Source organism: Onychostruthus taczanowskii, unplaced genomic scaffold, assembly GCF_017590055.1.
Source record: "Onychostruthus taczanowskii isolate IOZ18803 unplaced genomic scaffold, ASM1759005v1 scaffold89, whole genome shotgun sequence".
Lineage (NCBI taxonomy): Eukaryota > Metazoa > Chordata > Aves > Passeriformes > Passeridae > Onychostruthus > Onychostruthus taczanowskii.
The window spans coordinates 2,870,516-2,890,762 of NW_024506882.1; the positions used below are offsets into that span (position 1 = coordinate 2,870,516).

At 45.1% G+C, this 20,247-nt stretch overlaps 1 protein-coding gene across 2 annotated transcripts; it reads right to left on the reverse strand.

The window, feature by feature from the left end:
• Positions 1 to 1,558: 1,558 nt before the first annotated feature.
• RAD51C (RAD51 paralog C) lies at positions 1,559 to 18,242 on the reverse strand. 2 transcript variants are annotated; one of them, XM_041425261.1, is made up of 10 exons: positions 18,185 to 18,242; positions 17,986 to 18,151; positions 17,028 to 17,286; positions 16,630 to 16,796; positions 15,502 to 15,635; positions 13,001 to 13,132; positions 10,476 to 10,542; positions 7,780 to 7,840; positions 5,266 to 5,326; positions 1,559 to 1,827 (listed from the first exon to the last, which is right to left on the reverse strand). In XM_041425261.1, the coding sequence occupies exons 2-10, from the start codon at positions 18,101 to 18,103 to the stop codon at positions 1,723 to 1,725; spliced, it is 1,104 nt and encodes a 367-aa protein (XP_041281195.1). In that variant the 5' UTR covers positions 18,104 to 18,151; positions 18,185 to 18,242; the 3' UTR covers positions 1,559 to 1,722. The 2 variants fall into 2 exon arrangements, with proteins under 2 accessions (XP_041281195.1, XP_041281193.1); XM_041425259.1 differs by having other exon boundaries at positions 17,986 to 18,235.
• Between the last annotated feature and the right edge of the window lie 2,005 nt (positions 18,243 to 20,247).

Genomic DNA, 20,247 nt, shown 5'->3' on the forward strand with positions numbered 1-20,247 from the left:
CACGGAAGGACGTGTGGAGGGTGTTAAATCCCAGCACAATGCACTGAGAGAAATGGATTTTTCCATAATTACCAAACCCCTTAGATAGCAGCTATCACCAGGATCCAGGAGAGCTCCCGAAAATATTGCTCCAGCATTCCTAATGGATGGTTTTCCTCGTGCCTACGTAGGCAAGAGCTCGGTGCCAGCTCCCCCCTCCTCCTGCACCGCCAGACGTAGGAAGGCTTTATTCCCAAACGGGAGCGTTCTCTTGCTGACATCACATGCGCTAGGATCCTTTTGTTTGACTGTGTCTCCTGCATTGAAATGTTTGTCTGAGTCACAGATCGCGCTGCCTCCCTTCCCCGATGTCATCCTGCTTGCTTCACAGCTTCTCCCTGACTCACAGTTTTTAAATTTTGACACAGCCCAGTTTGCTGCATGGCAACTCAATACTTTTCCCTTTAATATTTTATTATGTAATTTTCATCTAAACTCTATAATGATGCAAAAACCACTGCCTTTTTTTCTTTTTTTCTTTTATTTTTTTGCAGCCTTTTTTGAATAGGGAGATTTTATGACTCAGATTCAGCACTGAATTTCGTTTCAAGGGAAAGTCAGTTTAGTGTATACTAAATAAAAAATTTAAGATAGTGACTCCCACAACTTGAATTCTCCATTTAGCTGCTGGCTGAGTTTCCTCAGCTCTAACGTTACCAAGTGCTCTGCCAAAAGGGGTCATCTCTGTGCATGTGTACAAACACTTCCCATAATTGAAGTAATTATTATTTTGCAGTGCAGCACCTTTCTTCTCCTCTAATAATCTCCTTGATTTGTTTTCTCTTAATAAAAAGAGGACAAAAAGCTGCTGTGCTTTCAGTATACATTCATTCTCTGGTTTAGACTCTGGGGCTGCTGATATTGCTGGTGCCTAATCTGGGTTTCCCCTTTATTACAGCCACGAACAAAAGAGATCCTGATTACAGCAAGAAACGAAATGAAGAACGTGGAAGTCATGGCTGTGCAGCAGTTTGGTTCAAGCCTGAGCCACGGTAAAATATTCCCACTTACTAAGACATAAAACATAAAATTATCCTGCTGGATTAAATCCTTTGTCCTTCAGATCCAGCCTTTCATCTCTGTTGTTGCCACCACAGGATAAAGGAGAAGTTCAAAGCAGGGCTTTGACTGTCCTTGACCAAGGACTTTGCAGCAGGTGAGGGCTAAAGCCCCACTCTGGTGTAGCACTGAAAGCTGCATTTCTCTTCCAGCAGCCACTGCCTGTGTCCTGCTCTGAGCCTGTGCTGAGCACAGTGCTGCATCCAACCTCCTTAAAATTCAGGTACACACAAAGCCAGATGACTGATCCACATGCCTGTCATTAAATGTGCTGTGCTAGAGGCTCTCATTTCATTGTCTTTTTACCCAGTGTGAAAAGATGGAGTTGTAGCCCCCCACATCCACCCACCCTTCAAAAAAAACCCCAAAAAAAGCCCCATCCCCAAAGCTGAAGCCACTTCTTATAGAAAACATAGATTTTTATTATAAAAGTACAATTATGTCACATACAAAGGATTTTTATGCCACAGAAATTTGCACGTTGCAGTCTTAATATTAAAATAAAGTCCTGAGCAAGAACTGAAGTTGAGAGTCTCTCAGGCTGCCTTTGGCTGCTCGTTCACCCTGCCACTGCTCTCCTGCAGGTTTTTAACCTGATCCCACTTTGGAATCACTTTGGGATCACTATTGCTTCTCCTCCTCTGTCCGTGGCCGTTTCCGAGGGTTCAGCTCAGTCCCTTCTGTGCTGGCAGTGACAGCTGCAGGCTGCACATCTCGGAAGCCATGGGACTGGAAGATGAAAGGAAAATCATGTGCTAAGGCTTGTAGGGATAGAAAGCACGAGTAACCAGCTCCCAGAAGATCAGAATGAAGGATCATGCTGCCATTTATTTGGGAGGAGCAGCCACAGAATGCTTATAGACCAGGTTAAGCTCAGCACTGCAAACTTTACAACACATGTGCCAACTCATGTCTGCTCATTTTGTTTTTTTAAAGATATTTTATTTTCACCAACCAGGCTATCACTTTCATTTTACTGTTTATCACCCCTATGGCTATGAAAAACTGCTTCTCTGTAAATTAACTTATGTTGCCTATTTAAATAAATCAAAAGACAAATCCATCAGCTCCCACAGAAGCAAGGAGATGACTGGATTAATTGCCTCAGTCATTTTCAGAAACAAAACTGTGAATTTCTACAACCTAGGATATTTTTGTTCCATGTACCTACTTAATGAACTGAAAACATCAATGAGACATTGTAAGAGAACAGCAGAGCTGAATCTGTCTCTAGACTGCAAAGACTGTTCCAGCATAGTAATTTATGGGACACAATGGGATGAAAACCTTGACTGCCAAAAACTAAATGTAGAAGTGAAAACTACATGCTGCTACTCAGAGGAGTGCTTGAAGTGATCTATCTGGCCTAGTACCACTTGTATTTTCTGTTACTGTAGCTCACAATTTAATTTCTAACCATTTTAAAATATGAAAGATCTCAAAGTCAGTTAGCTAAACATGCCATGGATGCAGATGGAGATGAGATGTTGTGTGAAGCCTGCAACTCTCTGAGTTCCCATCTCCAGACAAGTGCTGTGCAGAGAGCACTGCTGACAGCTCAGTGAAGACTCTCAGTGCAGACTTAAGAGAGGAGAAGGCAGTAATCTGAACACAAAATTGCTCTGCTGATCCAAAAGGCTCAGATAGAGACAATGTGGGGATGAGAGCACTTCACGAACGCTGACATTTTGGGTTGGTGCAGTGTGAGGAAAGCAGCCAGAATTACCATCAGAGGTGACTCTTCCCAAATGCCAGTGTGTCCCACACCAAGACCAATCCCAAACCCCAGCAAAATGTCTTGTTTAAGTCTCCCATCCCTGCATTTCTATTTCTGAATGCCTCACCTCACCCAACCCAGGCTTTTTAAAGGAACAAACAGCAAGAGCTGCTACAAGGGCAGGATCTGTGCAACCCCTCTGCTATTTATAAGCAACTCAAGTGTTATTCTAAAGAGCATAATGGGGAATCTTCAAGTTTAATGTTTCACTACATCTAATCTCTGCCATTTCCCTGAGGCACAAAGGTACATCTGTAGCCAAGTATCCACTTAATCCAGAATGCTGAGTCCCAGTGAAAGCATTCCAAGGGTTAGAAGGGCCAGAACATAAAGCAGGCTGCCCAGGATGGATGTTTTGCACTTGGCTACAGGCAGGCACCTTGAAAATACAAGAATTTTGTGTATATTTGTGAGGTTTGGTAGTGGCTTTCAGATGGTGAGGATGTGGCTGCTGGAACCAAGGACAAAGCTCAGTCTTCTGGCATTTTGAATTGTTCCTTAATGTCCTCTGGATTTACACCCTCTGCAGCAAGACTGGCAAGGGTAGATGTGTTTATTACCTGAGCACTGCTCCCATTGCTGATCTGGCAGACCCTCCACAGCTCAGGGAAACACAATTCCTGCCTGGAATTTAGATCCTGGGTCTCTGTCTTTCACTATGAAATAATCAGGTCACATTCCTGGGAAATTCAGGTGAATCAGCCGAGCTACTTACTCCCTTGTGCATAAATCAATTTCCATTTCTATACTCTGCATTTAAGAATGAATCCTTATCAGCCTGTGGAAGAAAGGATTTCATGGGAGAGGAGTTCCACAGCCCCCTCAGAGTGGTGACTGACTCCAGGGTGCTGGAAAGGACAGGATAAAAAAAGCCCAGAGCTCACTCATGAATTTACACATTTCATCAGCTCATGGGTACTGAGCAGCCACTTTGCCAATGGTACCAATGCACCTCATCTGCACAATTCTAAGGAATTATTAGTATTTTTAATATCTTTCTTTTTGTTTGCTGGTTATACACAAATCTGACTTGGAAACACTGGACATGTATTGACATCTTTCAGTTTAACTATGGAATGAGAAATGATAACAGCAGACTGTTATCAGATCTGGATTTCATGAAAGAAATGGAGATAATACAATTTTTTACTAAAAGAAATCATCTGCTGAAGCAATTCATCAGGATTAAGGGAAAAAACCACAGGGATAATCTTAAATTTTAACTAATCTTTGATTAGGATTCACTCTCAACTCTATTTCAAGATAGTGTGCATTCACACAGAAGAGAGTATAGCTGTTTTATGATGCTTATAAAAAGGAAAGAAAAAGGCAATTAAACTGTCTGAGATAAAATCCATCTGTTTGTCAGCTGGAGAAAAAAAGGACTCACATCACATGATCCAAACAACCTTGGGATGTAGTCCCACCTCCCCTTCCAGTCTTTATAAAAGTGAATACATTCAGGAGTTGAGGGGAAAAAACCCTGATTTCTGTTTGAAAGTTTGAGGATCTCATCTGATGGCAGCATTAAAATCTGCAGAAAATGCTATGGCAACGTGTTTCCATGAGGACACATAGTAGGACAAATAGTTATGGAATTGTACCTATGGATGTGACATCTGAGGATGTAAGAATTGAGTGGTGCTGTCTTTTTAAACCTAAATACAGCTTAGACAGCATCTCTTCTCATTAATATGTATCAAAGCACTCCACAATAGGAAATAATCACAGGATTTAACTGGGGATGAATAAGGACTCCAGCCATAAGCTGGAAGCTTCTTCTATGATAGGGACAGAAGAGAAAAATCTGTGTATATTGGCTGGGTGCAGGGTCAGTGTAGGATAAACACAATGTGGGTTACACCACACATAAAGCAGAGATGGGGAAATACCTATGGAACAAAGCACTGGAGAGGCCTCTGGAATATCAGGTTTAATTCTGGTCATCCTCATCCTAAAAAGATGAACTCAGCTGGAACAGATGCAGAAAGCCACCTGAGAAACCACAGCCTACCTGACCAGGGAGACAATGGTTCAGGTCTCCCAAAATGAAGCTCAGATTGTTCCTGGTAACTGCACTTAGGGCAAAAGTTAACTTCAGGGATAAATAAGATAAAATAAGCAGCACCAGCAGCAGAACAGATGGGGACAGGCTGCCTGAAAGTTTCATCTGGAAATCAAAAGTATTTAAACTTTGAATAGACAAAATGCTGGGTCACTTTTCTAAAGAGAAAAACAGCAAATTACTTCAAAATCTAGAGCTATCCCAGCATAACTACCTTCCCTTCAGAAAGCAGCTGAAAAGCAACACTAAGAAAGCAAAGCCCATTGTGGGATTTGTGTGAAATTCCTTTCCAGCTGGGAATGTCCATCCCCACAGGAACACTCACTGTGATGTGATAGGCTATGGTGGACTCCTTCTGGCTCGGTGATTTGTACAACGTGGCCAACCTGGTAAAACAAACCCCAGGTAATTATGATTAATTAATACAGTAATAAAAATTCCAAATAACCCAGTGACCAGACCCAAGTTTTCCTACATTACCAGTGGAATTCTTAGGGATGTGTTTTCATATAGGTCATTCAAACTGTGGATTCCCATCCTTACATGACCTGTCAGCTCAAACACAATCTAGACCTACTAAAAAGAGTGAATGATTAATTAGCCTTGTTTCATCACAGTATTTGATGACATTTTTGGAACAATATTCATCATGAATTAATTCCAAATGTCACTTTCTTAAAACGCAAACAAAAAAGGTTTTGAGCACACCTCTTCCCTACTCCGTTAATCACTTGTTCTTTGACCTCTCGAGGATGTGAGAGACCTTCAAGAATTCCAGTACTTCTAGGGAGGCTTTTTCCAGAGATTTCCCAAGCCTGTCAATATAACCCAGAGGCTGGAGATGTTCTATTTCTAAGCCTGCCCTTGCCACTGACACACAGCACAACCTTGAGAAAATAGTTTCCCTTTTATTTCTCCTCTGACACTTCCCTGATTTGCTGCATTTAGACTCTAAGCAGTACACCTTGATTTGTGTTCTACAGTAAATGCTTGCATAATATAGAGAGAAAATTGCACAGCAGCTCAAAAGGAAAGGGGTTTTCAACCCTTGTCAGGGCTGCACCAGGCCCACCTCCCCAAAACTCACACTTACATAAGCCAATCTAGAAAGTGTTCTGCTCTCTGTAGCAAGACACCCTGCCAAAAATCCTGTTAATTATTTTCGGGGGGTTTTTTCCTCCCTGAGGTGCCATTCTATTAGAGAGCACGTAATTACAGCCTGAGGAACGCTGCCACTTCATGTTAGCTACACAGGGAATTCCTCAGAACACTCAAATGCTGGGTTATACTTGACAAAATTGCCCAAATCTGGAGCTGCAGAAGCCAGGCTTTCACAAGAGCTCAGCTGGAGCCTCTGACTCAACAGGATCTTTCCTCCCAGCAAAGAGAACCCTTAGAATTAAGCTCTGATATTTTCAGGAGTAGAGAGAAAGGAGGAAACAGGTATCAGAGTTGGCCAAAGCACATTTAAAAAATATTTTTAAAAAGGCAAATGGATCCTCAAATGATCTTTGTGCCTCAATAACCTGACATAAAAACCACAAAATCACAATGGAGCATCAGCTGCAGGCAGCCTGTGCAAAAATAAGACAGCATTGAGCTATTTCTGCTTTTACAGTTGTATCCAGACTTGCTGTTTCTGCAGACCCCAGTCCGTGTTAGCTGCAGATTTACATCAGTAAATAAGCCAGGTTTGTCTCTCCTTGGCTTGTTTTCTGGAACTTCTATCTGCAGCCTTCCTAGCTCTGCTGCAGAAGAAAAAAAGTTCTTTTCATATATAAAATTAACTTTTGTTCACTCTGTAATCATTATGTTGATGCAACTTGTCCTAAAAAGACTGTTAACTAATCAGTGATGTTAATTTAATTCTAAATTAAACAGCCTGCTGTAATCATCCTGCATTGCCTTCAAACTTAGAATTTAAAAACAAAACTCCCTAAGAAAGTGTCACTGCATTTTTCTTTCAAATTCAACAAGCAAAACACTGCAAAACAACATTCTAACACCATTTTTGCTCACTGTTTGCACAAGACTAGGGAATTGCAGCACAGCTCCTTAATCTCAAGCTGCTACATGGTGATATTACATATAGGACAAATTTCACTGACCAGGAAAGAGAAATGACCTTACGCAATATAAAGAGGGGAAAAAAGAACCAGGAAACAGGAGGTCTCATTGCAACAAACAGAATTTCAGTGTTTGCAGAAGATTCAACCCCTGAAGCTCAGGGTGAGCAGCCTGTCCTGAGGGTCACTGGCTAGGTGGATTTAAAGCCTTCTTTGGCATCTCTGGCTTTGGACTGACTGGGGATGAAAACACTGAAGAAAAAATTATTCTCAAAGAAATTATAGTGGCTACAACCAACCATGGAGGAGTGGGAGGTTCTTTACAATGTGACTGTTGAAATTGCACCTCTTCAGAGTGGGGCATAAAAATCACCTTGTAACCCAGCAGCTCAATACTTGCACTGAGTCTATGGCAAAAATTCACATTAAAATGAGAAAAGTTTTGTTAAAAAAACCCAACCCAACCCTAGCTTGCAGAATGCAGATTGTAATAGAAATCCTTGTGTCTGAACAACTGCCATGAGGATGTTACACTTTTACAAACCATGGCATCTTGTCAGGAAGGACCCACCACGGTGGGGAGGAGGAGCTGACAGTTCAGCCCTCACTGTCCCAGCCTGAAGGAGAAAATTCCTGAGCCTCAGGAGCCTGGCATGTGGCAGAGCAAGGCCAGGAGACAAATTCAAACCCCTGCTTGGCCCCCATGGCCAGTCTGAAAGATTCTCCAGTGCCATTCTTGTATTTATATGGATTTTCCTCCCACTTTCCCTCACCTCTGAGTGTTGTCCCAGTGGAAGATTAAACGGACGGTGGCAGCGTGTCCCCAGCTTTCTCCTGAGAAACACAAAATGACAGATCGTTATCTCTTACAACACCACCATCAGCAAGCTGAAATGAAATTAAACTCCAAAAACCTCCTGTGATTAAAACAAAATCTGCCTTTCTTGCAGTGATGCATCACATCTTTTTCATCCTTGCAAGGATTTCACAACAAATACACTGAGATCAGGAATAACCTCTGTAGTCTGCGTGTTTTACAGAAATCTTGATGCAATACTTCCATATTTGTAGGAAAAAATCATGGATGCCTAATAAAGGACAGGTACTAGACAAGTCTTGAAAACAGAAGCAGCTTGAAGAAGAGATTTATCTAATTACTACAGAAGAAGTCTGGTGAGGAGGTCTAAAACCTACTTCAGAACTGTGATATTCTGTCTCTCAGGCATAATTATGAGCAAACATCAGTCCCTTTGGGATGCCAGCTTTGGGAGAAAGTCAACCATTATTAAAGCATTAAGGGCCCCTGAAGCAGTCTTCTGCTTCTGACAGCAAAATGCAAAATAACACAACCAAAAGCAAGGAGCAGGGAGGTGTGGAGGAAAGAGAGAAGGAAGTTTGGATTTTTATCCTGCTCCAAGGGCTCAGTCCCAACGTTTCAGCTCACACCTGACCACAAGTCAATGCACAGACATCTTTATTGGGTGATTTTTCCTCTGTTTATCCCTGTCAGCACTCCAAAGATGGATTGCATTTTAAACCAGTCAAGTCTCCCCTGTCCACCTGCTCTTTGTCCACCCCTCCCTGGTGTCCCCCACATCCCCAGTCCCTCGTGCCCCCTGTGCTCTGGTATTTATTAGAGCACAGAGAAGGAAAAAAAAATGATCCCACTGTAATGAAGACCTAGACCCTTTAGGCATCTTACCAGACCTTGCTCCACTACATCTGAGTTGAGATTAAAGATTTTGGCTCACAGAGATGGCTCTGAGGCAGAGATCAAAACACATTTTACAATGGCTACAAATTCCACACCAGCAGATTTCCAACTGCACTGAATATGAGTGAAAAATGCTACTGTAAAATGAGATATTTCTGAGTTGAACTGCCTGTAGATTAATATTTGACCTCCTTTCTAAATATATTTAGTAGAAATGTCTAGGAACACCCAGCTTAGCTATCACTAGTAGGAAAGAAAGCTGTCCCCTTCATAAAGCTCCTGACTTAATACCTTGCAGCATCTGTGCTTTTTTCTTTCTTTTTTTTTCCCCTCATAATTAAGATCTTCCCTTCTGCTCAGGAGCTGAGTAAGAATTCAGAGATTAATGCTTTCATGAAAAAGCTGTTTCTCAGGCTTACCAGTCAATGGGAGGAAAAACCCAATTTAGTGATTTTATTTGGGGGTTTGCTGCTGACCCCTCCCTCAACAGCTCCTTTGGCTACACCAAACCATGGAGGAGTGGGAGGTTCTTTAGCTTTTATGATGAGACTTTTGAAACACCATCTCTTCAGAGCAGGGCATCAAAACCTCTTGGTTAAATATTTTCCCAACTGGTACCAAGTTGCATTTTTGGAAGAGTTCACACTGCTCAGTTTAACAATAGTGTGGTCACACACGCTGGGGAGAATCACAGTCAGCTCCACAGGAGGTCATGTCAAATTAATTGTTTGTGAAAGAAAATATGCACAAGGCAAGGCAGGATATCTGGGAATTATAAACTCCCCTGAATGTCTTCACATTCTTTACTGTCCCCATGACTCAATAAACACAACAGCTCCCAAACAATGCTGGCCAGTGAAAAAAGACAGACTCTATTAGCTTTAATTGAGTTTGTAGCCAGAAAGGCTGCCAAAAATAATCCATCAGAGAGCAAGAGGCAAAACTGACAAAAAGGGTCAGATCCTGGGAGCTGGGTCTGCCTGCACAGCTCCAAATTCCACGTTCTTCACATTCCTGCAGGAGATGGGCTGTGTTTGTTCATTTTACCCTCTCTCTCTGCCAAATGGTTTGGTGCCTGTACAGACTCTGGGAACATCTCTGCCTTTGTACTGTCCCCTCTCCTCTCCAGAGCAAGGGAATCATTACTTAGCTCACAGAAAATGAAGAATTTGTGCCCTTTAAGTGAATCATAAAATAATGCAATGCTACAGCCTGAAATAAGATTTAAATGCTGAACCTTTCCTTAATTTGTAGAAATCTCCATTTCAGAACTGTTTTATTTTCCCCTGTGACTGCAGCAGAAAGGCATGGATGAGGTATCTGCTCATTACAGGGCAAAATTGAGCAGCCTGCAAAAAAAAATCTTTAACCTGGCTCAGGGCAGGCTGTGCCTGAGGATCCCACACAGAACCTCCCTCTACATCATAACTGCAGAGAATTCCATTGATACAGCAAATATGAAATGCCTTTGCAAATAATTAATGGGACATGTTCAAGGGTAATGGGAAAATAAGCAATTTAAACTGTTTGGGAGAAGCAGAGAATGGTTCTCAGGGAATTTAGAAAATTGCAACTTAGTTTGGGGTATGCAACCATTAAGCTGAGTTCTTTTTTGAGTGATTTAACCTTCTCCTCACCACATCCCTGCTAGAGGTTTACAGCTCCCAGGTACATTTTTGGATGATTTCTCTTTTTACATAAAGCCAAAGTAAAGGAACTCATATATCAATTTTCAGCTCACAGCTCAACACTTACCTAAAGCAGGTACCAATGTGGACTGGCTTTGTCCAATCCTTGTTGTCATTTGGTTTGTCAGAACTACCTGAAAGAGGAAACAGAAGAAAAAAAAAAAACCCAAAAATCTCCTGGAAATCAGCTTACTGGTGGGAGGAAAGAGAGGGAATTTTCAAAAAAGCTTTTACTGATGAAGCAGTTACTCAGGCAAAACTCTTGGCAACTGTAAAGAGGAGAAACTCTAAGGGTGCCTCATCTTTCCAAAACAAATTAAGAGTACCCTGCAAAATGTATTTTTGGTTTGAATGGGAGATTTCTTTCATTCAAGACTTTAAAGAAATCTCAGTTTCTTCCTCCCCAAGGGAGACAAGCTCCACACAACTTATTTACCCCACAACACTCGTCCTAAATGTTGTTTGGATCTATGTTTAGCTGCAGCTGACTTGCACTGGCCCTCCATGAGGAGCCAGCTCTCAGTCCCTGGGGTAAATGAACTTGGTGGTGCTGCTCCCAGTGTGCATTAGCCTGGTGATTAACTGAATTCCTGTGCCTTGTAGTCTAAAAATGCACAAGTGGGTACAACACAAAGCAGAATGGAAGTGAACAGACAGAGCGGGGGAGTGTTTTCTCAGCCCCAATCACTTGTGGGAGGCTCACAGACAGTCTAGGTTAGATCCCTGGCAGAAGTGGGGGTGGGTGAGACAGAAAAGAGCCAGGAATATTAATGACAAAGTTCATTAAAAATGAAAAATTGTACCCATCTAAGACCCTAGAGAGTTCCATTGTTTGACATGCTCAGAGGATTCTTGCTGGAGTAGTTCAGAAAATTGTGTGTGAGCAAAGAGTTCCACTGAGCACAGCCTGAAACATTCACACAGCTGAGAGCCCAGCACAGATATTGCACATTTTAGAGAAGTAACTCATCACAAGTGCATGGTAACAGCCCCAAATAGCCTCCTCATATCCCTGCTGGAGAAGGGCTGGGCATCCTCACTCCGAGTCCAGCTTTAGGATCTGACTTCCTACCATATTAGAGCATCCAGAGCTGCCTGACAAGCAATCCCTGGCATGCAGGCTGGATTTAGCCTGCTCACAGCCCATGGAACTAACTCAGACACCACTAACAAGAGAGCTAATCCAAGCAAAACCAGTCCTGAAGCTCTGACTCCTTTAGCAAGAGTTTATTTAGCAACTTTGTACTAAAGTGCTGCCTGGTTCAGAAGAAATTCTTTGTATTTTATCCTTGACCAAATAAAATCATTGTCCAATGACAGCAGCTGCTGTTCAAGGTCACCAGGTACCAAGTTCTGGGGGAAAGCACTCAGGAAACCTGAGGCTGTGCAGACCTTGGAACATCATCTCCTTGGTGCCCAGAGCAGCAGGAATGAGCTCCACAGCTCAAGTCAGGACACTTTGGGAATGCTGGGCTCTTCCCTTCCCACAGCTCCCAGAGGAAGCACAAGAGGAGTTTTATTTTTAGCAGCCTGGAACAAAAGCCAACTGCGCCAGAGAGTTGTGAGTGACAAGGTCACAAGTCACCTGGACACTGTTAGAGACACAAGCACCATTTTAAGGGCTGGGGAAGCTCCAATTCCTGAACAATGCTTCTCCGAGCTGTCAGAGACTTCCAAAACAACTTCTGGAACAGCTGCAGCTTCCCAGTGCCATCTGCTGGCTGCGGGTCTGCTGCCTCCAGACCGTCAGTGACGTAAAACAATGCCCAGGAAGGAGGCTCTGGGTTTCCATGGATGCCAGAAGGGAAGGCCAATCCAGCAGATAAAGTGCTTTTCCTCCCTAGGAATGCTAATGTTTATTTTTAAACGGAGAGTGGAAAGTTGTGTTGGAACTGCTGAATGCTCCCAGGTATTTTTGTAAAGTCACCAGAGGAGCATTCCTTGTCCAACCAAATCGTTGGAGATGATGGCAAACAGCATTAGAAATGCCATGCTGACACTTAATTAAGATCCACAGTAGGTTATTGATGCAAATTTTACTTATTTTGGCAAGTCTAGGAATTTCCCACCTTTCAGGTGTTTTGCCTTTGTGATCCCTCTGTATCCACCAACTTAACTAGCAAGAGAGAATGCAGAGGGTATTACTGCAGAGGTTATTACTGCAGTTTTATTTTGCTATTTAGAGACAAGAACAAATCACATTTCCTTAATTCTTTGTAATAAAAAGTATCATCTTTTGGGCTTGAAGCCTGCCCTGGACTCACAGCTGCCCTGTGGTCGTTGGCTATGATGATGAGCTGCTGGGCCAGCCCCTTCAGCAGCACTGCAGTTTTATTTTGCTATTTAGAAACAGGAATAAATCACATTTCCCTATTTCTTTGTAATGAAAAGTATCATCTTTTGGGCTTGAAGCCTGCCCTGGACTCACAGCTGCCCTGTGGTCGTTGGCTATGATGATGAGCTGCTGGGCCAGCCCCTTCAGCAGCACTGCAGTTTTATTTTGCTATTTAGAAACAGGAATAAATCACATTTCCCTATTTCTTTGTAATGAAAAGTATCATCTTTTGGGCTTGAAGCCTGCCCTGGACTCACAGCTGCCCTGTGGTCGTTGGCTATGATGATGAGCTGCTGGGCCAGCCCGTTCAGGAGCCTCGTGCGCAGGGACAGGTCCTCAAAGTCGTGGCGGAAGGGAAAGGCAATTCCATCAATCACCACCAGCCGCACCTACAGGCAGGAGAAAAGACCAAAAACTGCCATCATCATCCTGTAAAAAATGACAACAAGCAGCAAGATCTGTTTTTAAGTGCACCGGAACGTTTTGTTTCATCCTTAGGTGAACACGACTGGCAAAGCTGGACTTAAAGCCTTGCAGAGGGGAAGCTGAAGAAAATATTCATTAAACAGCAGAACTGTACTTCAGTCAGCTCTCCACAGACAGCAATTAATTCATCTTTTCCCTCAAAAATTAAATCCAAATCAGAATCAGAATTCAGGCTCTCTGGAGCCAATGCTGAGATAACTCAGCTGTTATCAGTGATCTGTCTTGGAAACACACAGTTTAACAGATGCCTAAAGATATTCCAGGCACACTGCACTGGAGCTGAGGATCTATCTTGCCTCAAGATGTTTGCTTTGCTGAATTATTTCTTTTGTAGCAATCATTAGCTGAAGTCAGAGCATGCTGCAGCTGCTGGCTCATCACCCTCAAGACACTGTATAAACATTAGTCTGGGATTTTGATTTATTCTAACTTCATTTGTTGTGGCTGTTTTGATGACCCAAGTCTGAAATATAGGAGGGAGATGGATGGTCTTACAGTGCCTGCATATTCAGATGTCACTCAAATCCTTGGTGTCTACAAGTTCCTGCACAAGATAAAGTGGAAAACAACACAAAAATCCTGATCTTCTGCATTACTGATTTAACTCATTACTGGGAAGCCTCTTTACAACTGGAACATACAAGCCTGCACAGACATCACTGTGAAATCGTCCTGGGCCTTTAACTGAAAAAAACCTTAATTTGCAAAAGAAGATTAAATAGTTGGGATTAAAAGAAGATATTAGTTGTAATCTCATTTTCCCTCCTTCCTACAAATTCTTTTCCACGAGTCTGTACATTTTCCTCATATATCATTTCTTTAAGAACAATCAGTTCAACAGCATAAACATGACTCATGCTAGACAGGAACGTATACATGGTTATATAACTTGGCTATCACAAATAAGTCCAGGTAGGATGCAATTTAGTTAAATTTCTCCCAGATAGCTGACAGGAAAACTTGAAGTGTTTAAAGTGCAAAGAGAGCTTGGTAACACCTGCCTTGTCCATGCTAGCTTGGCTCTAGCAGACCTTAAAGAATTAGGTTTTTTACCACAAGCATATTTTCTAACAGTCTTTCTCATATTATTAACAAGATCTCAAACTAATTCATATTTCCAAATGGCACATTTGGACTTCTAACTCTACATCTTTCTTATCTCTAATCCTCTACAACTTTTTCTCTCTCCTAAAAAACCCTAAAATCTGGAGGCTTCCTGTGTCCCAGACTGGGCTCCAGAGGGATCAGACTAATTTTAATGAGAGCTGGACTGCAATGTGCAATCTGTCAAGTCACTCCTAGCCCGTCCAAGGAATCAGCAGAAGGTCTTGTGGTTCTCCTGCAACCTTCAGCACTTCAGGCTGCAGGCCAAGCCCAGATAATCAGCACAGATGGTTCCAGGGAGCTGCAGCCCAGTGGAACTGTGCTAATGAAGCCATGTACTTTCCACAAGAGCAAACACAACAGGGCACCGTTAGTACCTGGCAGGGAAAGGGAAATACCAGACTACACCAAGCACAAGTGAGGCTCCCATCTGTGTTTTCCAGAACACCACAGCTCCCATAAATGAAAAGTTTTGGAATAAATGCAAAAGATATTCTAATCCAATACTGATTTGTGCTCTGATAGAACAAAGCACAGTCATATTTCCCAGATCCTGACAGGGAGTGATCTGCAGTGCAGAACCCAGAAATCTGGAGGGGAGGTGGTGAAAATCTGCCTTACAATAGCATTTCTCTAAGACATTAGGTACTAAGAAACTTTCTGGCTGCAGTCCACCCAAGAGTCAAGCTGCAGGCTCTGGTTGCTTGTAGCAACAGAAGATGCACTCAAAAGGAGAGTCACTTGGGTAATGCAGGATATTTCTGGTCACAAGTGCTCTTTTAGGGCAAGAAAGTGGCACCAAAGCTTTCTGATGCCACCCTCGTGGTCACCACACACCCCCCTGGCTGTGAGGCTCTTGTGCAGCTCTGTGCTGATTCACAGCTCAGTGCTCACAGAAATGGAACATGTGGCAGCACAGACCCAGTGTCCTCAACTCAGAGTGGAAATTCAGGAGGATGGCAAAAGCAAATTACTCTTGAGAGTAATTGGGATGGGAACGAAAAGGCAAACAAGCAGAAGGCTTTACATTTGTACTCTGCTACCAGCCAATATTTTACTGCCAAGCTGACGAGGTACCAAGGTGTTTACTCCTGTTACTACAGCAGACAAAAAACTCTTCAGCGTGAAGATGACTGACACCTCCTGACAAGCCTGCAAGGAGCCTCACCTTGGAATGCTCTGACAGGAATTCTGGCAGGAGGTAGACCTGGGCCAGCAGCTCTGTGTAGTCACGACAACGGAAGTAATAAATGTGAGAGAGGATATTTTCCAGAGAGAAAGTCTCCAAAGCTTTCTGATGGTCTGAGAACAAAACAAACAGACGAGTAAATGAGTCAGAAGTCTGTACGAGCATATTGTTACTTTCATCATCCCACCAAAGCCTGCCCTCCACACATAGCAACAGCAAAGCCCCCAGAAACAGAACAGGCAAGGTAAGGAGTGTGGAAACATATTTTCCATCTGGCTTGAAAGCCAGGAAGGTGGTGAGCAGATGCTATCCCAGCATTTGCACACAGACACACTGGAGCCTCCAAGGGAGGGCTCCAACAATGAAAAATTTATTTCTGAAGCAAGAACTTCTCCAGTAAATCATTTTCAAGCCAGAACGCCACCAGAGGACATCAGGGACTATTAATCATCCCTTGTTTAATATACAGGCAGTAACTCATTTAATACAGTGTCTTTTTAGCTCAGTTCAAACAGAAGTTTGGTGCATAAATTCTCCATGAGTAACACAAAAGTTGTGTCCTTATGCCCAGGAGACTGATGACTTAGAGAATAATACTTAATAAAAGCAGCCTGGCTATATTGACTTTATGGAGGATCTGAATTCCAGCTATGGTTTTAGTCTATGGGCCTTCAGCAGCAACACTGCCTCATAAAATTCTGCTGCTCCTCTTTTCTTTCCCTGCCTCCTCCTGTGTTTTGAAACAAAACACTCAGTTTTGCTCAACAGGTGCAAATATGATCAATGAGATGCTGCAAATATGATCATTAAGGTGCTAAAAACTTGGAAGGAAAAGAGGAAAGGAGGAAGGTCAAACATCAAAACCCCACAAGCCATCTAAAACCCCCAAGATCAAAACGTTCACAAAATCACCATGTAGAAAAATAATTCTTTTTGAAGTAGCCCAGCCCAGTCTGCTCCAGACACAGATGCAGTTCAGGGTTTGATCCACAGAGGTGGAAATAAAAAGCTGTCAGCAAACACTCCAAAAGTAACACTGCAGCCTACGAGCCACTTGTTTCACTCCATCCTTGCCTCCTCCAGAAAAGAAATGACTTGGCAACGTACCCTCTTCTTGCTGAGCCTCAGCAATAAGGTGGCAGTGCTGCACACAGGCAGCTGCAATGTCCACCACTCTGTCCACCATAAAACTTCCCTCAGTGTCGATGAACACAGCTTCTCCTGCAACGCCTCCAAAGCACTCTGGGATCTGGACATCCACTGCCAGCTGCATGCTGCCACGGGAAAGAGAAAAAGAGATCAATATTTGCATCCCAGAGCTGTCCCTGCTCGCCCCTGGAGCGATATTCCTGCTGAGGAATACACGGGACAGGGAGCAGTGCAGCCATTATTGTATTTATAATGCTGGAGAAGAATCAGAGATTGCAGTCAGACAACAAGAAAAATGGACTCATTTCACAAAAAGTCATTCTTGGTTGCACACAAGCCACGGGACAATGAAATACCACAGCTGGGTTTTGCCAACTCCGGGCGCTCCGCAGATCTCGGTGATTTTTGTCAGCTGCACTCCACCTCCCAGGATGTTGTCCAGTGCTGAGCAGAAGGTGATGATGAAGCCCTGGGTTTGCTCTTCTTCCAGAAGCTCCAGGGCTGTGCACTTCCTGGTGGCACCTGATCCCCCAGCTGTCCTTGCTGCGTCCCCGTGACATTCCTGCCTCACCACCTGCAGCGCTTCCAGCGCCTCCTCCCTGGAGATTCCAATTTCTAGAGGAGCCAAAAGCACAAAACACCACCTTTATTTTATAAGCACTGACTGATTCCGCAGCACGACACAAAATGTTCATATTCACCCTCTCAGGACATCGTGCACACAGCCCTGGCAGTAATGATGCGATTTTCAAACTGTAACTGCCATAGATAACAAAACTATAGATAATCGAAATCCCAGACTGGTTAGGGTTGGAAGGGGCTGTAAAGACAACCCAGTTCCACCCCTGCCATGGACAGGGATACATTCCACTATCCCAGGCTGCCCAAAGCTTCATCCAGCCTGGCCTTGGGCACTTCCAGGGATCCAGGGGCAGCCACAGCTTCTGTGGGCAGCCTGTGCCAGGGCCTGCCCACCCTCACAGGGAGGAATCACGACACACTCCTTGAAAAAGGCTGTTTTTAAACTTCAAATAGGCTTATTTAGTTTAAATCACATAGTAAACAGAATAGGGAAGCTGGGGAAAGAGGAGAGATGAGCCTAACAGAATCCCTTCGTTTTCCTGCATCCCATTTACATCCATCAGTATCAGCTGATCTTTTACCAGAATCGTTTATTTATTTTTTTCTTTTTAAATTATCCACTGTGCCCATTTCCCGGAGGCCTCACTGGGGCGTCCCAGGGGGCAGGACGGGGAAGGAGGAAGGGCCCGGAAGATGCCGGGGAGGCCCCGCGGGGCCGAGAGCCGCCGGTACCTTTGCTCAGGCCGCAGGGCCCGGTGTCCAGCAGCTCCTGCGCCGTCTGGAAGCCGGCGGCGGCGAGGCGTGCGCGCAGGGCGGGGGCCAGCGGCAGCGTGCCCACCTCCCGCTGCATGGAGGCACCGGGACGCACCGGCACCGGGCACGTCCCGGATCGCTCCGGACACGTCTCGGACACGCTCCGGACACGCTCCGGTCACGTCTCGGACACGCTCCGGACGCGTCCAGCGAGCGGCGATCGCTCAAGCCCCGCCCACCGCCCCGCCCCTCACGGTCTGGCCCCGCCCACCTCCCCCACCCTGGCGCGAAGCGGGCGAGCGGCGGCGCTGCGCATGCGCGCTGGCGTTCCCGCGTGTCGGGGCCGTTCGGGCGGCGGGTGAGCGGGTCCGCGTGGGCCGCGGTGACCGCGGGCTCCGGGAAGGGCTGGAACGGGCACTCCCCACGCGGGAATGCCGCTGGGTGTGTCCCGCCTGTGCGCACCGGAGGGACCGCTGCTCCCGGCAGGTTTTGTGGTTGTCGCCTCGCCCGTCCCCGCCGTGCTCCCGCACCGGGCGGGCCGAGAGGGCGCTGTTAGGGAGGGCAGGAGGCTGATTGCCCCTTCCATCTCTGGATATTTCTGCAGGAAGCAGGCCTAACTTTAAGCTACTGCAGGTTCTGAAGTCAGAAATAAGTTCTTTACGTTGAGGTGATTTGCAGCTTGATGTTTCCTACCTTTTCCCAGTTGTGTTCAGGAAAGAAGATGGCTCATCCCATCCCTCTCCCATTTCCATGCCCAGTCAAGCTTGGAAGTATAAAAGGAGACTCCCTGGAAGCTGACCTGCATGAGTGTGTCAGGGAAGGGAATTATGTGAAAGTCAAGAAGCTTCTGAAAAAAGGTAAAAGCTAAGTTTAGACAAATACTGGCAGAAAATATTTACTTTTTCATGTATTCTTTTATTTCTGGTAAAAAATAGTGAGCATACTCCTTGTAGAATCCAGTTTTCTGAGTGAAATATATTAACAAAATTATTTATAGCTGCCCTTTTCCGTTAAGTGGGAATAGTTCTCAAATGAAAAAAGGTATTAAGTTAGTTGAAAAAAATAATATTTTATAAGTAAAGGGCTCGTAAGGACATGAAGAGGCATTGTAAAACTAAAATTCTGAAAGTCAGCTGTAGGACTATTCTCTTTAAATGGGGTTGTATTCCGATTGCCAAATGCTTAGGGTACAGTTTCGACCTTAAGCATTTTGACAAGCCGATTTGTAGCCACATAGGAACGGGAATTTTGTACACGGATCCAAAGAGTCGGTGCAGTTTCGTTTCGGTTTCAGCATCGCGGATCTCGGTGGGTTCTGCTGATGCAGAACTGCGCCTTCGCAGGGCGGGGCTGGGCGGGGCCGGCCCTTCGCGGCGGGCGCGCCTCTGATTGGCCACTCTGGTTAAAGAAAGATCTGGAGAGAGCAAAGAGGGGTGAACTCTCCCTGCCCCGGGACGTTTCCTTGCCTCGTACACAACACACAGCTCGGCTCTCGCTCCAGTGACCCACAGTGGGCGATCCCCAGGGAGGGCGCAGCAGCCACACGCATTTAGGCTTTATGAGGCAATTCTGTCCAAAGCTATTCTCGACCCATCTCCTAGTGCTGGGCAAGGCGACTTTCTTGTTTAAAAGTGCTGCCTCTGATGAACTCTGATGATCAGAGAGTGACCCATGACCAAGGGAATGCTGTTCCAGATTTGCCTTGCATCACCTGTGGGAAGTCCGTGTCGCTCAGGCTACAAATTCTGATGGGTTTGGAGAGCAACTGCTCCGTGTTGTGCTCGTTGTACCGCCGGCCCGTGGTGCTCAGGCTGAGCCCAGAGATGCAAAGGCCGGAGGTGACTGAACAGTGCCCTGTGGGGTTGTTCTTTCTGGTGCATGAACGCCACCGTGAGAGCGCCGGGAGAGGCTCGGAGTCAGCGCACTCCCCCGGCGGCAGCCGTGCCGCGCTGCTGCTGTTGGTAGCGGGGCTGTTCTCCGCTGCTGGCCCGGGGCAGCGGCACACGGGCAGTGGCGGTCCCTTGTGTCGTGTCGCGACAGCTGCGACAGCCGAGTTCGGGCGGGGCGTCACTTCAGGTGGCGCGGGGAGGCGGGGCCGCGCGGCCGCCAGGCTCCGGGAACGCCTCTGATTGGCCAGCGGATGCAGAACATGCAGATCAGGGGGGCGTGTCTCTCTAGCCGCCACGCGCGGCCGTTCCGCGGGGCGCGGGCACATTTTAATCATGGTCAAAAAACTGTACA

Excerpts from the sequence above, each read along its gene's own strand:
- RAD51C (XM_041425261.1), bottom strand. The coding sequence starts at position 18,103 with ATGCAGCGGGAGGTGGGCACGCTGCCGCTGGCCCCCGCCCTGCGCGCA. Across the intron at positions 10,543-13,000 it reads CCAACGACCACAGGGCAGCT|GTAGTTCTGACAAACCAAAT; the intron begins GTGAGTCCAGGG and ends TTCCTCTTTCAG. Across the intron at positions 5,327-7,779 it reads CACTGGGACAACACTCAGAG|GTTGGCCACGTTGTACAAAT; the intron begins GTGAGGGAAAGT and ends TTGTTTTACCAG.